We start from the raw sequence: 15,562 nt of genomic DNA, 5'->3' as shown, positions 1-15,562 counted from the left end.
GGCTAGATTACTGGATGATAAGAAGAGCATCTTATTTGTATAGAAGATACTGCTGATAAGGTTTACTGAGATGATGAAACAGACCAAAAATGCTTTAAATAGTTGTAAGAGTTTTGCTGTTAATATTAAGGGTTATAATCAAAACAAAGTTAACTTTCAGTTGAGAGGGGCAAATGATCTTACACAATCCATTTCTAAACACTGAATTCTTTGAAGATCTATACTTCCATACAATTAGCTTATTTACTTGCCAGATCTCAATACATATTGTTCTTAGGTCCTGAGGCAATATATAAGCATAAACATATTTCCTGGTATTTTAGCAGACCTATGAAATACTCATCATTCTTAATCTCAATCTAGTATTCACCACCATTTTCCCAGTGCATGGACACCTTTTAATGATTTAAGGATATATAAAAAAAAAAAAAAAAAGCAGAATTCCATCATACCTGTGAGATTAGTTCTTCAGTTCTAAAATTCAGCAGCTTCTATCCTTGTTTCCAGGTTCTCCATTTACTTAAATTATTTTCTGGCCATTTCAGTTATATTATTAACAGCACCACAGTCACCATTGTTCCATCTTCCTTCCACGTAACACCCTATTGTCTCACCATAACTGAGCATCTAAAACCACTTTCTGACTTAAACAGAAAACACATTTCCTGCAAATATTACTGCCCTCTGTTATCAGCCAGACTGCTGACAGGAATTACTGTAATTTGTATTTGTTGCATTAGCTTGAGGCGGGACAGGGGTTTAGTGGAAAGCTTAAGACGACCTGTAATGCAGCATGAAAAAATTAAACCTGTCACAGCTATAATGCTTACAGTCGGTGCTGATGCAGGCTACCACTGACCTGGGCTATACGTAGAAAGCATCTTGTGTCCATAAAACACTGCATGTTTGGAACTCAGAGACATCTTACGCTTTTGCATAGGAAACAGCTTTTGGGCATCCTTTAAGAACTTTATCCTTTAACCTAAGTATACGGAATAGCTCGCACTGTGTTCCTTTAAATATCATGTGGGAATATTGAATTTGTGTAATTTGATTTTGCCTTTTCATCTGTAACTTCCATTTCCTACATCTTCACTTTTATACAATGGAATCTAACTGCTGCGTTGACAAATAAACCATCTAATGATTTTAAAGATTACATTTCCTTTGTCTCAGAAGGAGATACTGTCAGATAAGCAACTTGATGAGTTGTCCAATTACCAATCAAAAGAGTATCCCTGCCTCCAGAAACACAACTAGATTTGTGTTAGTGATAAGTGAGCTAAGAGCTCACTTATGAACATCTGTTACTATTGGTTAAATAGCCATTTTTACAGCCTCCCCAGTACTCAGAGCAACAGCACCACAAACCTGGGAAGGAGGAGACTTTCTTAACCAGATGACAGCTGAGGAACTCAGTTTCAGAACAGATTAGGATACAAATGAACTTCATGTCCTTCAAAGGCGAGGACAGCTGTCAAACAACACATTTGTGAATGTCAGCAAATGTTACAAGACAGGTTTCAGGCATTCCTTCTGGAGGCATAACATCGAAAGAAAAAAGGACATCAAACGTAGATGTACATCATCTTTAGAAAGAACATAGTTTCAAACATGTCATCAAGAGAAATGGAAACATTAGCTGGCTAACAAGTTTGCTAAAGATTACTTTGAAAATGAAGTACCATTTCAAACCACTTCTTTTGTTCCTCCCTCCTTTTCTTCTTGACCACTTTTTATAGCACGCAATTAAGAGACTCATCAGATACAGCAATTTTTTTCTCACCAAAAGTATTTGTAAGCTGAAGACCAGCCCCTGAAGGAATCTGTGAGACATCCAGACATTGTGTGCCCTGTCACTGTAACTTCAGTCTTGTATAGCTTAGTCACATTTCCTTTGAAGCTAAAACTTTATCAATATAGGTTTTACAACTCACACAATTGTGCCTTTTAAGTCTTACTACTATTGTTTTACCATCACACTCAGCGAGGGAGGTAAAAGAGGCTGAACAGTAACTTTTATTTTACTGACAGTGTAAAAACCGGCATCTCTGGGGAGGGGGGTGGAGGGAAACACGTTTCACCCACAGTAAACACAAATGCGTGAACTTGCCTAGGTCATAGCTTTTTAATCCCTAACAACATCCTCCGCAGCAAAACAAATACAGCAAGACTACTGCCCTGCACCCGTGAACACTGTGAGAACTACAAATGTACAACACGCTTTCCCCAAGAAAAATGTATCCATTTGAAACCTGCTGCACCCTTGTAGGCGTGTACTAGGCTTAAACCGGGATACTGGGACTGGGGTTTGTACGGCCGTGCCCACGTTTCGTGTCTGCTCCTTTCCAGCTTCACAAGCTAGGCGCTGGTTCCCGGTCTCCGGGTACCGGCCCTTCCCCTCGACCCTCCCATTTTACCGCCTCGTGGCTCTGACACCCTCAGAAAACACTGACGAGAAGCGCAAAACGGGGACGAGCCACTGCCCGCCCCGATGTCCCCATCTCCACACCGTAACCCCCACAGCGCGGCTGGGCAGTGCGGGGACAGGGCATGAACGTCCCCAGGGGGACCTCCTCTCCTCGCGGGGCTCCCGGAGACAAACACTCGACCCCACAGCCGCCTCAGCCCCACCGGCCCCCGGCTTGCAGCTGCCCCACAAGGGGAGAACGGGCAGCGACCGACGCCTCAATACACGCACTGCGCGCGCGCCCAGCGTCACTGCCCGACCGACGGCAGGATGGGCCAATGAGACGAGAGGGGCGTCACCGCCGCTCTCCAATCGCTGGGCGGCAATGAGGGAAGGGGCGGGTCCCAGCCCCGGAGCGCGGCGGCGGGCATGTGGCGGGCGGTGGCGGCGGGGCGCCGGGTGCTGCGGCCCGTTTCCGCCGCGGCGGGGGGTGCCCTCCGCCCGCAGCCGCCCCGCCGCGTGGCAGGAGTTCCCCGCGGGGGGTGCGCGCCGGCGCGGGGCGCGGCAGGCGGCGGCGGAGGAGGAGGAGGAGGAGCTGGGTTGCTGGGGGCGGTGGCGGAGCGGCCTCAGGTGGCAGGTAGGGCGGCCTAGCTGGGGCGGTGAAGGGGCGAGCTGACGGGGTAAAGCAGCGGTGCGCGACACCGGCTACGGTGCATTTAACATCCCGCCTGGTTTATTTGTCTGGTTCTCTCGTGATTGTTTGGCTTCACCGTTCTGGACGCGTTCCAGGGGGCTGCCGCAGGGCCAACTCACAGCGGGTGAGGGAGCGCGGGTGTCGAGCGGGCCCGCCTCTTACAGTAGGGCACTGCTCAAGGGCCCTCATAGCCTGTAACCCTGCGGGTGTTAAACGCTGATTAACGCGGTGTTGCGGTCTCCGTTAGAGGTAAGGCCCTGGCATGTCAGGCCCAGGCATGGCTGCAAAGCGGCGTGTCAACGGGGCCGCCGATCCGAAGGCCCTTGGTTCTGCCCTGTGCTTTCCAGCTCTGTGAAATGGTGCCCTATGCAAAACGTAACGCCTCGGGAATAAAGTAACTGGGACACACGGAATCTCGTTCTGCAGCTGCGGGAGGATCCTGGGAGCGCCTGGTGCGATGAAATCGCGCTCACCTTAGCTGACACCACAGGATTCGGGGTCACGGCGTTTGTGCTGAGCCAGCGTTGCCTCCCAAGGCTCGCTGTAAAGCAGGGAGTCGGCAGTTAGCATAGACCGAGACTGTGTGTGGTTACATACAGGAACTTCTGTAAGGGCAGTGGTACCAAGCTGGAGGTGTGATTCTCTGATGTACACTATGTGGTACAGAGAACAGTTATAGTAGCAGAATGGCTGGTTATGGGTATAAGCATTGTGTGCACAGAGCTGGTTTGTTGTAGCTGCTCTGCACATCTCTGGCCCAGATCTGACCATGGCATTCAGTGTGGCAGAGTGTGCCTGGGGTTGTTTAGAGCATTCATTCCCTAAGTAGGCACTGGAGAATTCACATGTGGCTACCAGGCAAATATTTAACTTTTGTAACCACTGCGTCTGGAGGAGCTGTGGCCACTGCTAATTTTCTGCATGTGTGACCACAGCAAAAGTTGAAAGAGTGCATGAGTCCCTAAGCTCAAAGGCCTTCATTTACAGAGATCTGATCCAGTTTCATATCCCCATTCATGCATGTAATTATATGTAGCTATTGTTCTTTTGTTTGGCTTTTTCTTTATATTGGTAAATATCAAGCTTGGCTTTGTGCTGGTGCTTGGGCTGCACTAATGTTCACTTTATAGTGGCAGGCATGCATTGCTGACAGATTCAAATTATGTCTTCAGGATGCACACAAGTTGCATCTACCTAATTAGGGCATCTACCTAATTAGGAAATAAACGGATTTCATGGTGTGACCAAAAGGTAGTTGCACTAATTTACTCATTTCTAAACTGGCTTGCTTAAACTGTGGAAGGACTAAAGCTTTGTCTACAATATCATGATCCTCTATGGAAGAAGAGACTAGCGAGAAAGAAAAAGAAGTGGCTTTATTTAGGTGAAGATAAAAAATACCTTCACACAGCATCACATCAGCTCCATTTTCAATATACTGATTTAATCTACCTATGATTTTAGAGTAATTTCATCACCACTTGTTATCACAGGCCTGTTGACAAGCATTGTGCTGAAATGTTTTGACTTTTATTCCTGATGTTTTAATAATGTCTGTTGAAATAGGTGGGTTTCATTCGTTTTAATTGAGAAATAGCTCATGATAGCATTGACTCTTAAGTACTAACAAGAAGAGGTAAGTTACCTAAAAGAAACCCTGGTGTTTGCTAACTGCTGTATCTAGCGGTAGTGTTACATACCAGAAGGGTGCTTAGTTCTCAACTTTGGTGGCTTTAAAAATGATTTGTAAAAATCTGAGGTTCATGCTGCATTGTCACTATCAAACCAAACATGGCTTAGGCTGTAAATCACACCGTTGCCATTTGATATCTTCTGAAGTGGTTGATTTTTGCAATTAAAAAGAGAAATTGCCACTGTATTATTTTTTTCTGTCTGTTCCAGATACTGTGCTTCCCAAGTTCAACATTGACTTAGTTGTAGCTCTGCTGAGGCAGGAGAATGCTAAAGACATCTGTGTCATCCAGCTACCTCCAGAAGTCAAATACTGTGATTATTTCATAATTGTCAGCGGATCTTCATCACGACATCTCCATGCAATGGCACAGTACATGCTGAAAATGGTAAGGCAGTTCCCCCTGCACTCTCTGGGGTTTTGGGAATGGTTTTAAATGTTGTGACGGGAATTCTCTCAGGATTGCACATGCATGGGTGTACCAGACAAGAAGAAACAAGTTATCCTTACGTTATTTATTCCTGAATGCACCTAGCAACAAACTGATGTTTTTCCTGTAGTGCTGCTACTCAAAATGTAGAGAATTTATTTTAAAACCAGACCTCTCTGTATTTAGAGCAGCGATGACATTAGCACAGTTTGGTGGCCTGAACAAGTGATGTGAAATTCACAAACTAAAATTCTTCCTCAGGAAGGCAGAAGTTGTATTAACGTGATTTTTGAATGTACTGCATTTAAGTGATTAATAGGTACTCTGTTACTTGCATAACTTGCTAGCATTACATTGACAGCTTTCCATCTGCCCCAGACCGGGAGCTCTGCAAGGGCAGAGCTGCTGGGGAGACCTGGCATCCTCCTGGGCATCCTGAAACCTGGGAAGCCTGCGCAAGCGCTCAGGGGTGGCCAAGCTTTTCTGGCATTGAAAGTTTTCTAGGCAAAAAATAGGCTGAACCTTAAGATGTAAAGCAGAGCAGGTGCTCAGGAGTGCTGGTAGGCAGCTGGCTGGCTTTACCATTACTGTACCTAAACCATTATGGTGATGCATGCTCTACACTAAAAAGCAGAGGCACTCGTGTAGCATTAGTCTTGCTTTCCTTGTAGTAACTTGTAAATAGCAAAGCCCCAGCTACTGATTACCACTTCTCATCTGGTTTCATGTTAGAGGACGAAACTAACACGACTCCCTTGTAATCTGTTCACCGTTACACAGCCCTTAAAGACAAGGCTGAAGGAAACTTGCAGTGGAGATAGGCCTATTTAAATAGCTGATGGCAGTGCATGCAGGACTCTTTAGTATTTTAAGCAGACTTTCATGGAGTCTTTGACAGTTACCTGCTTTTGAGGACATCTCACAAGTTAACTGAAAGAAAGGAGGGTGAACTAGTTCCGAATTACATTTTGGAAGTTCTCCATTCTGGTTTGCAGATTGAGGCTGTCATCCAGCAGCCAGCGCTGTATGGGAAGGAGCAGGAATGGTGGCATTTTGTGAGAATTGCTTTCCCAGTGAAATGAGGCTCAGTTGCTAGCCAGCCGTGCTGTTACAACCTGTTACACTGTATTGTGCCTTTCCTGGCAGAAAGGACTAACAGCAGCCAGGCAGTTTCAGTCTGACTGTGGCCTTGTGCTGAAATAAATGTTTGGTTTAATAATTGCTTGGGTTTTAATTTGAGCTTGAAAAAAGTTTCAGTACTTGTTTTTTGACTGCTTCAGCTAAAGTAGAAATTGGAATCAGGTTGCTCTGTGAAGATGCAGTTGACTTCACATTTTGTTTTCCATGGATGCTTCTTGTAAAGAAACAAGTAGGTTATGGCCAGATCTGAAAGTTGCACTTCTAGCTGTCAAACTTCTTTAGGTCTGGTGGGTGCCTAGGTGGGGGAGCTGAGCCTCTGAGCTGTCATATATGAAGGCCACCATGTTGCACATGGAACAAACCACTTTGCCCTAGCTGAGCATTTGCAGTTGTTCTTTGAGCTCCCCCACACACAGAGTGGTTCATAGCTTGAAAACCTGTGTGCTAGTCATGCTTGCCCCCCATCTGGCTATAACTGTTGAGAGCATGTACTCAAGAGACAGGAGGTTTGTTTGAATGCCTTCTTCATGACACAGGTTGAAACTTGTTTTCTTCCCACATCCTTCCATCTGAGAAGAGGGTAAACTTGGCATTTCCAGTTCTGCATCCTTAACTAGCCAATATAAAACAACGGAAGGTATCTGAAAGGAAATAAAATTAGTGGTAATGGCAGCCACAGGTAACTGAAGGGCTACTTGAATGCCAAGCAATTGTGTTCAGTGTTCATCTTGAGGAAAACGTGGGCACCTATAAAATTCATGGATAACTGTATGGGAATTCTGAGTGTTAGGATTCTAGATTTGATACTAAATCCCACTGAGAAATCTGTATTTGTTTTCAAGTGCTGCAAGTGTTTTGGTTTTTTTGGGTTTCTTTGTTTGGGTGCAGATCCCAAAGCTAACATGATCTAATAATTTAAGATTCAAGACAACTCTAGACAACTCAGCAAGGTCAGTTTATCTGTTACGTTTGAGTGCTTTTAAGTAAACATTATGTATTTAATTTTCTGCCATTGTTTCTTCTCTCAGTACAAGTATTGCAAAGAAGAAAGCAACCCTCATACTCGGATTGAAGGGAAAGAGACAGATGACTGGCTGTGCATTGATTTTGGTAAATATTTGTGAATCTGACACATAGGAAGTTCTGCATGAGCTCTCTGTTGAAGGAAGCATCTCACCATGTACCCTGATATAAAACAGCTCTTAATAAATTGAAGGTAACAGTGATGGAAACAGAAAGACTACTGCAGGCAATTTTCTTGGGTTTACGTAATTCCTCTTTGCGTGAGTGGGGCTCTTTGCTTGCTGCCTTAGTAGTGACCTGTTGAACAAGACTTGTCCACTGTCCAGATCATACCATGACGTGGAGCAAAACATCAGTCCTAAGAAATTGAATTTAATTCTTTATTCTACAAGTGTGAAGCTCTCTACGCAACCATAGAAGGCTGCATTCGGAAAGCATTTCTCCTTCACTGTGAGCTCTCCTTGGGTGGGGGGAGCACTGCAGCCAGCGACATTAAACCTTGGTTACTTTACTGTTAATGTGTTTTATAGTTTTAACTGAAAAGCAGTTGAAATTTAAGGGCATAACCAGAAAAAACTGCATTAAAAGTATATTGGAATTAATGTTCTCTACTATTGTTTGCACAGGATTAATGAAAACCTGTAAGAAAAATCTTACTATGTCAAAGTTTGGACGTATTTCATTGTAAAAACTACCTGAGAGGTGTGAGCAACACAACTAAGGAAATTCACTTGGCTATAGCTCAATGTTATTGGTGATACAGGAAAGTTGAAGGGCCATCAGGGGACTCTTCCAAGTAAAATTTCTTTTTACTTACTGCCTTCTGTCCCCTAGAAGTTGTGACTTCTTTGGTCTGGAGTCTTGTGAAAGCATTTTAATTTAAACCAGGGTGTTGTCCCTCTCATTCTCTTGGCTGTATTCATAGAGTCTTTTAAAGGAGTACCCAATTCCTAACACTGTTCAAGAACTGGAATCAGCAGTGTAAGAGGAGACCTCCATCAGCTGACCTGTTACATCTAGCCAGCATGGGGTTGGAAGAGTTGAGCTCTTTGTGCAGCTGGAAACATAGTAGTGCTTTACAGTTCACCGTAATTTATTGTGAATTTCTGTTCTGTGCAGGTAGCATAGTGGTGCATTTCATGCTGCCAGAGACACGAGAAGTTTATGAATTGGAGAAGCTATGGACTCTTGGTTCCTACGATGACCAGTTGGCACAGATGACTCCACAGTCACTGCCAGAAGACTTTATCTTTAGACTGACTCCAAACAACAGCGATCATCTGGAGAAAGAACTTCATACAGCTGCTGAGTGGAAAGAGAAATGAGTGTGCCTGCACGGGTCTGAGAGGCACACACAGGCTTCATTAGTGACTTAGCAGTCAGTACACTTGATCAGTATGAAACAGTGTATTTATTGGATGTACCTAGCTAAAGTTCTGAACAAACTACAGATATGATCACTCATAGTATCCTGGAGGTTGGAAAGGAAGCCTTGATTCCAGCCATAAAATGTCAAAGACTGAATCCTTTTATAAGGGAGCTTCTTGGGGGAGTCACTGTTGCAGTGGAATTTGCAGTGAGAAGAGCAGAGCAAAATGCTGCTTAAGCTCCTTACCCTGAAACTCATGTTTAGCCTCTAGAGTAATTGCTTTTCTTTGAAAGGCCTGCTTATAGAAGCAATGGAAGAAGACTTGAAGTCTACAAGATAAAACTATGTGAAATAGTATAGTTTAGATGAGGCTTCTGGTATTAAGCCATTTGCTTCTGGTCAAGATGAAGCAAGTCATGCTCTGCGCTGGAGGAGAAGAAAGAGACTGGTGTTACTGAGCGCATGAGCCAAGGGCAGCAGTGACAAATAAATGTGCCTTGAGTTAACAAAACAGTAAGTCAGTTTTTTCAGCCAAGGCCAATCTGGTTTTAATAATAGTAATAAAAAAACACAGTCCTGAAGAGCTTCAATTCCTTGTCTGTATGTTAAAACATTCAGCTCATTCTAAGTGTGCAGCTGGCTCCTTTGCTGGTTTTCCTCTCACCTAGTTTCTGGAAAAGGACGCTAAGCAAATGTACAATGACAGTGTAAACCCCTAGTTCCTCTGAGATGAGCAAAAGTAGCTCTAAAGGAAGCCCTTCATCACAGCATTATTTGCTGTTGATGGTTTCTTCAGCACTTCCACAAGTCATGCAGTGTGTTCTTAGTTTAGTTGCAGCACGGTCTAATAAGCAGTTAGTAGAGCTTCAAGATGGTAACAAAACTTGTCTATGTAAAGCAAGATGCTTTTCTCAACTACAGGACAGTGTTTTTGTCACTAGATTAGGATCTCTTCCTTCTGGAGAAGCTTGCTCAGCTGTGCATCAGGAAACAGGAACAGTAGATCTTGGGAGTAATCACTTTTCCCCCTACAACCCCATAAAGTAGTTGAAGGCCCTGTCTGCATCTGTTCCCTACACATCAGCTGCTGTCTGTGACACTCAAAGTGACTTTGCTTTTCCTGCTTATGGTTGTGGTGTTCAGGGGGAAGGGGTGGGTTGGTTTTTAAGAAACAGCTAACCCACCTTCTTAATTTCTGGTCACTTTTTCTTCCTGTGCCTACTCTGTTCCTTGAGGAATAACTGCCCCTGAGTTCACCTGCTGTTCAATACCAGGCAGCAGATAGTTCTGCAGTTTAAACAAGGACCATTTATTAAATGTGGTTAAACTGTGCAGGCAGATAAAACATCTTTGCCCTCAAATGGTAGCAAGTCTAACTGCAGAGAAATATTTGCATGCTTCATGAATGCCATCATGAATGTTTCATGACATTTGTAAGTAATCCACATGGGGGAAAGATAACCTTGGCTGTCTTAAGAGTGATGGGTTCTAAATCAGGCAGGGATATGTAGGAGTAACTTTGGATCATTCCCCAAAACCATTTGCCTTTTACTGCTGTGGCTGAAGATAAGTAATGCTAGACGAATAGGGGCAGACTCAGCAACCATTATGTGGTTATATGAATCCATATTTAGTAACTGGAACTACATACAGTATCTTGTAACAAAAAGAGCGCTCAGAATAGAACAGAAAAAGGTGGGGACCAGCTTCCCTGAGAGCAGGCTGGGACTCTTACAGCTGCAAAGAGGTGGTAGTCTGTAAGGCAAGACAAAGAAAAGTGAAACTAAAATTAACTGAGGAGACAAAAACCAGTAAAATAAAAAAGTAACTGAAGTTAGTGCCAAAGCACATTGTGAAGAGGAACAGTCACTGGTTGGTATTAAACAATCAGGACTGCGGGCTCAGGAAAAGAACTGCCTCATCCCCCCTTGGCATAGTCTGTGCCAAGCTACTGCCATTCTTCAGCCAGGTTACCTGCCTGCCCAAGGGAGCCTTTGACATGGGATCTGGGAATTAAAGTGGCTTTAGATGATCAGTACTGTGTGACATTTAAACCCCTTTGGAGGGGAAACATTTGGGAATGATTTCAGTTCTATGGGTCAGGTGATTTCTGTGTCAAACAGAGCAGCTTGTCCAGTGAGTCTAGAGATTCATCATTCAGTCCTTTTTACAGAGGTAGGTGCAGGTCTGACTCTGCAGGATCCCTTGATGATGGGATGAACAGGAGAAACAGTTATCAAGATGGAACTTAAGTAGTCATTTCACTGAATTCCTGCACTGCATTTGAGTAACTTCGTTATCAAGTAGTGTGTGTCCATCAGTTGAACTAACATCTGCTACGTACAGCCCAGCTCAAGTGCTTACTCTATGATTTTTCACATTCTTTTAGAAGTCCTGTGCCCTGGTACATCAAGATCATGCTGTCCTGCACAACATACATGCTTTAGTTTAATGGAAACTAATACAAAGAGCGCATGCCTTTGGAATTGCGGCTTAGGAATAAAAGCTTTGGAAGGTTAGAAGCAAATAAAAACATCATGATTAAGCAAATGCTTAAAACAGGGGTTTAGCTGTCACAAATGCACCAGTGATACAGAGGCATAACTTCTTATGATGCTGGTTCTGAGAAGATAGCTCCTTACTGGTATGGCAAATTGAGCCAAGAGTTCCCTGTGAAATGCAATACCCTATGCAGTGTCTTCTGCAGACATCATTTCTTCAATTCCCTCTTTCTGGTGGGCTGGCCCCCCAGAAGGGGCTGTGAAGACAAGTAGGAGGCTGCAAGAGTTTGGAAAACAAATCTGGTTTTCCACTCCTCTTTCAAAAGACACAGAATTACATTATTCATGATGTGCCTTCATTCTCCAGCCCTTCTCTCTCACTCTAAAGCAGTCACTTAAACATGTAGTTTCACTTCTATTCCAAATGTTCAAAGAGAATCTAAATGGAGAGGCCATACCACCTCACTGGCAAGTGGTGTATGTTCAGGCATGGTGGTGGGAGTGAGATACAGCTTGCCTGCCATCAGATTTCCTTGCTAGTGGGACTAGTTCTGCCTATCCAGGTTTCTAGGGCCATGTTGACTGCACAGCCTCATCATGCTGAGCATGCCAAAAGTAATCTGGGTAAAGCCCAGCTCCCCAGAAATCACTGCAATTTAGATCTCAGTTCAAACCTGTTAAAGATTCCTTCTTGTTTGCCCTGGGTCAGGACGGTCAAGCACACATCCCTCCCACAGCAAACCAGCCTCAGGGAACTGCATAAAGCTGAAACCATGGACTACAGGTTGTACTACAGGCTGTATGGCATTGTTGTATGGGAGGGGGAAGATAAAACTTGAAGCAACAGAAGTCACTGCTTGCATTAGGAAGTGCAAACATTGTAACCTGGCTGCTGGCTGCCCTGGCATGAATACCTGTGAATGAGGGTTCATCCTTATCCAGTTGTTATTACGGACAGAAAACCACCTTCACCCGAAGTACCACAAAGGCTGAGAACAGTCTGTCCCTATGCCTCATTCATTTAAAAAAACACCACACGACTTTATCTGATGATAGGAGTTAAACTCTTTATTCCATTCAGAGGCATCTGGCAAGTGGAGCTGCATTGGGGGGCACATTACAGATGAAAAATGATCCATACTTTGTGGATATTGAAATCATTTACAGTATTTACTTTCTAGCTATTCCCAAATACTCCATATTCCCAAGTTTCAATTGAAAAGAAAAACATGATTTACCATATTAAGTCTAGAAATTTAACGCGAGATGACAGTATTTAAATCAGCAGATGTAAATGCAGCACCTATTTGTAAAGTCATTTTTCTGGAAAATCATGAAGTCAAATCCTTCTCAAATGTTAGGAAAGGAACGTCGGACTGACTTAAGCCTCAACAGAAATTAAAACGCTATGACTTCTCATACTTCAGTAATTTTAAATTCATTGTAAGAACAAAAAACATTATCTTCCTAAAGGCTAGATGAAGGTCACTGTCAAAAAAGGAAAAAAAGAAACTCATTTCTCTTTGCTAAAACTACAACATAAGTTTGTGGTTTTTAAACCAATTAGTAAAGAAGAGATGCAGGAAAAAACCACTTCAGACCATTTTCAAAATTAGCTAATCTGTACAACAATGATCTTTGGGAAAATCATCTAGTCTATGTAGTAATGCCTCTATTTCAACATGAACCTAAGAGGTAGATAACAAAATGATGAAACAAATGTTTTTGCTCGTTGTGCCCCTCAAATCAGTGCAGCATGGTGATTCTGATCATCTCATGCACAAAAAACATCACAAAAAAAGGTTCAGAGGTAATAGCATGGCTCTGTCGACCACACACACAGGCGCGCGCGCGCACACTCACACACACACAGCAGTCTTTATGCACCATGTGTTGCCACATACTTAGTTTTTTCTTTTTCTTAAACTGAGGTAGACTGAAGTTTATTGTAGAAACTTGAATGTGTCACTATTACCACAATCATCATTCAAATTACATTTGGAAATTCAAAAATTTGGTAACTTTCCTGTTATCCCTGCCTTTTGACATTTAGGTTTGTTGGGTTGTGTGTTTTTTTTCTTCTCCTCTAATGGTTGGTTGCAGAACGTGCATAAATCCTGCTGCATCTATTATAAGCCAGGCTAGAGAGGTGGTTGGTTTTGTTTGTTTGTTTTTTAACTTGTAATAGTTTTTAAAACCTTCAAAGTGGCTTAGTGTGGCCCATAACAGCGGCTGGATATGTAAACTTAGCCTTTCATTATCTTTCTATGTGATCAAACACTGTTTGACCTTCCCCCATCGTGGTAACTGAAAGCAGTATGATGTGATCTGCAGACAGCGGAGACCCTCCTGGCCCCTAATAGGCTCCGGCAGATCAACTGTTCTATCAAACTGAAGATGAAGCTTGCTCTTTGAACAAAATGGCAAAGTCCAAATGGGCTGCAAATGGTTAAATGTAGCATTATTAGGTAGTGATGGTCAAAGGCACAAAGGGTTCATGCATTCAATCAAGTAGCACAAAAAAAAAATTCAGCCTCTTGCAGCCTTCTAATTTTTTTTCCCCCAACCCCAGCCTCTTGCCATCACTTCCTTGTCCTGTTCCCAATAAAGTACCGTCACAAACTTTTTCATCCCATCTTAAAAGAAAACTAAACGGCATTGCTGCTATCAGAATGTTGGCATCATTCACTAGCTTTTGAACATTCACTGAATTTTTCTTTTCTCCTTTAAACAAATGATGGTGTTGAAGCCCTCAGCAAACCTGAGGCCGTGTTTTTTTTACCCACCTTACTCCCGTCAGCCAGCAGCTAGAAGTGCTCTGCTATATTTTTCCCCGATAAGTCCGTAAGTACTCCTGGCTGGTGGCTGATCAAATTTTAGTCTTTTTTTTAAAAAAATAAAATGCTCAAGAACTATTAAGCTTTATAAAGTATACAAAATACCAAAAAAAAAAAAAAGCAAAAAAGGAACAATTTCTCATTGAGGTACTAAATGCCTGAGGTAGTTTAGTAAAAATGCATATTTATCTTTTTATGCCCTGGCCAACACCATTCAACACTTCCCTTAGGTTATTCATGGCAGTGTTATGTAAAAATGCAACCAAATTCTTTAAAAAATGCCACTTGTTTCAACGTTGGGACTAACACTTAAACTCTTGTCGATTCCCTTGCTCTAACCCTACCCACCCGCAATCCCACCCGCCCAATGTGGTTGTTCTTTCACAACTGGACCTATAAGAGCAATGCCTTTTCTTTTTTTGTTTTTCTTTTTTTTCTTTTCTTTTTTTTGTTGCTTTTTTTTTTTTTTAACTTTTTAAACCAGTGAACTCAGAAGAGAAAGCTTCATTAAACCAGGTTCTAAAATTGTTGGGGAATAATAAGAACAATAAAAAAGACTAACGAGTTTATGTTAAATTGTGAGAATAGAACAAAAGGGAAGTGAAGGGGTCCTTATTTTTAAAGCTGGGTTTCAAAAGTTTGAGAGAGCCTAAAGAATACATTCTCAGAGACAGCGTTCAACGGTTGCCTGGTCCTCGAACAGGTGATTGGCTTGGTGGATCTTCTGCATACAACTTCAACGGGTGCTCACCACCCGTCTCTCTGTCGCACAGTCTGTCTTTGGTCTGGCATCTGTCTCTGATGGGCCATTTCCTAAACCTTTATTTCCGTCTCGGCTGAGGCTGTCCGCTTTGCAATGTTTTTTGCTGCTGCTGCTGCCTTCTTACCTGAGCCAGTATTTCCTGAATTTTTCTCTGAGCAAGCTGAAGGACAGAAAGAAGAAGAAACAACCCATCACGATGCCATGCTGCAGTGACTGCTGTCTACAACCGACTATAGATGCTACTGGGAGTAAGAAAATCTGGAATAACCAAGTTCCTCGTACTGACAAGGTTGCTCATTAGTTAAAATACACTTGGGTTAATCATGATGCACAACTTAAGGTTTAACTGCTTTTCCACCTAGCACAACTACCTGCATGGTCAGTTTTCACACCTGTAATACAGAAAGCATGAGCATAGGAAGGCAACTACCCACATCAAGATTATTGGAGCTACAGGCTACTTGTATTTTACTCCTCTGGAGATACTAATGTTTTATAAAAACCACCCACTGTTTTAACAGAGAGTGGACAACTGTCTTATACACCAGGGAATCCAGAAGGTCAGACTAATAGGACTTACCAGCCTCCCCACCTTCTTCCTGAACTACAAGTCACCTGTAGCAAAGTATCAAAAGGGATCAGTCTAAGAGTTAAGTGAGGGAAGAAATCTTGTGATCCTTTTCTTAATGATATTAAATCAAC

At 42.9% G+C, this 15,562-nt stretch overlaps 2 protein-coding genes across 4 annotated transcripts in view; one reads left to right on the top strand and one right to left on the bottom strand.

The window, feature by feature from the left end:
• Nucleotides 1-2,834: 2,834 nt before the first annotated feature.
• Nucleotides 2,835-9,289, top strand: MALSU1 (mitochondrial assembly of ribosomal large subunit 1). The gene is made up of 4 exons (XM_061370326.1): nucleotides 2,835-3,047; nucleotides 5,007-5,185; nucleotides 7,396-7,477; nucleotides 8,510-9,289. Exons 1-4 carry the CDS (start codon nucleotides 2,840-2,842, stop codon nucleotides 8,713-8,715), a joined length of 675 nt encoding a protein of 224 aa, XP_061226310.1. The 5' UTR covers nucleotides 2,835-2,839; the 3' UTR covers nucleotides 8,716-9,289.
• A 3,012-nt stretch (nucleotides 9,290-12,301) lies between these two features.
• IGF2BP3 (insulin like growth factor 2 mRNA binding protein 3) overlaps nucleotides 12,302-15,562 on the bottom strand; it is a 114,762-nt gene continuing 111,501 nt past the window's right edge. For all 3 annotated transcript variants that reach the window (XM_061370324.1, XM_061370325.1, XM_061370323.1), the window contains one exon: nucleotides 12,302-15,020. In XM_061370324.1, the coding sequence (XP_061226308.1) occupies nucleotides 14,919-15,020 (102 nt within the window). In that variant the 3' untranslated portion in view covers nucleotides 12,302-14,918. The remainder of the gene's footprint in view (nucleotides 15,021-15,562) is intronic.

Source organism: Neopsephotus bourkii, unplaced genomic scaffold (genome assembly GCF_033783945.1).
Source record: "Neopsephotus bourkii isolate Nb327-2 ecotype Australia unplaced genomic scaffold, CSIRO-AGI_Nbou_v1 NB_1539, whole genome shotgun sequence".
In the NCBI taxonomy this organism is placed as follows: Eukaryota; Metazoa; Chordata; class Aves; order Psittaciformes; family Psittacidae; genus Neopsephotus; species Neopsephotus bourkii.
This window is presented reverse-complemented; position numbering and strand designations above follow the sequence as displayed.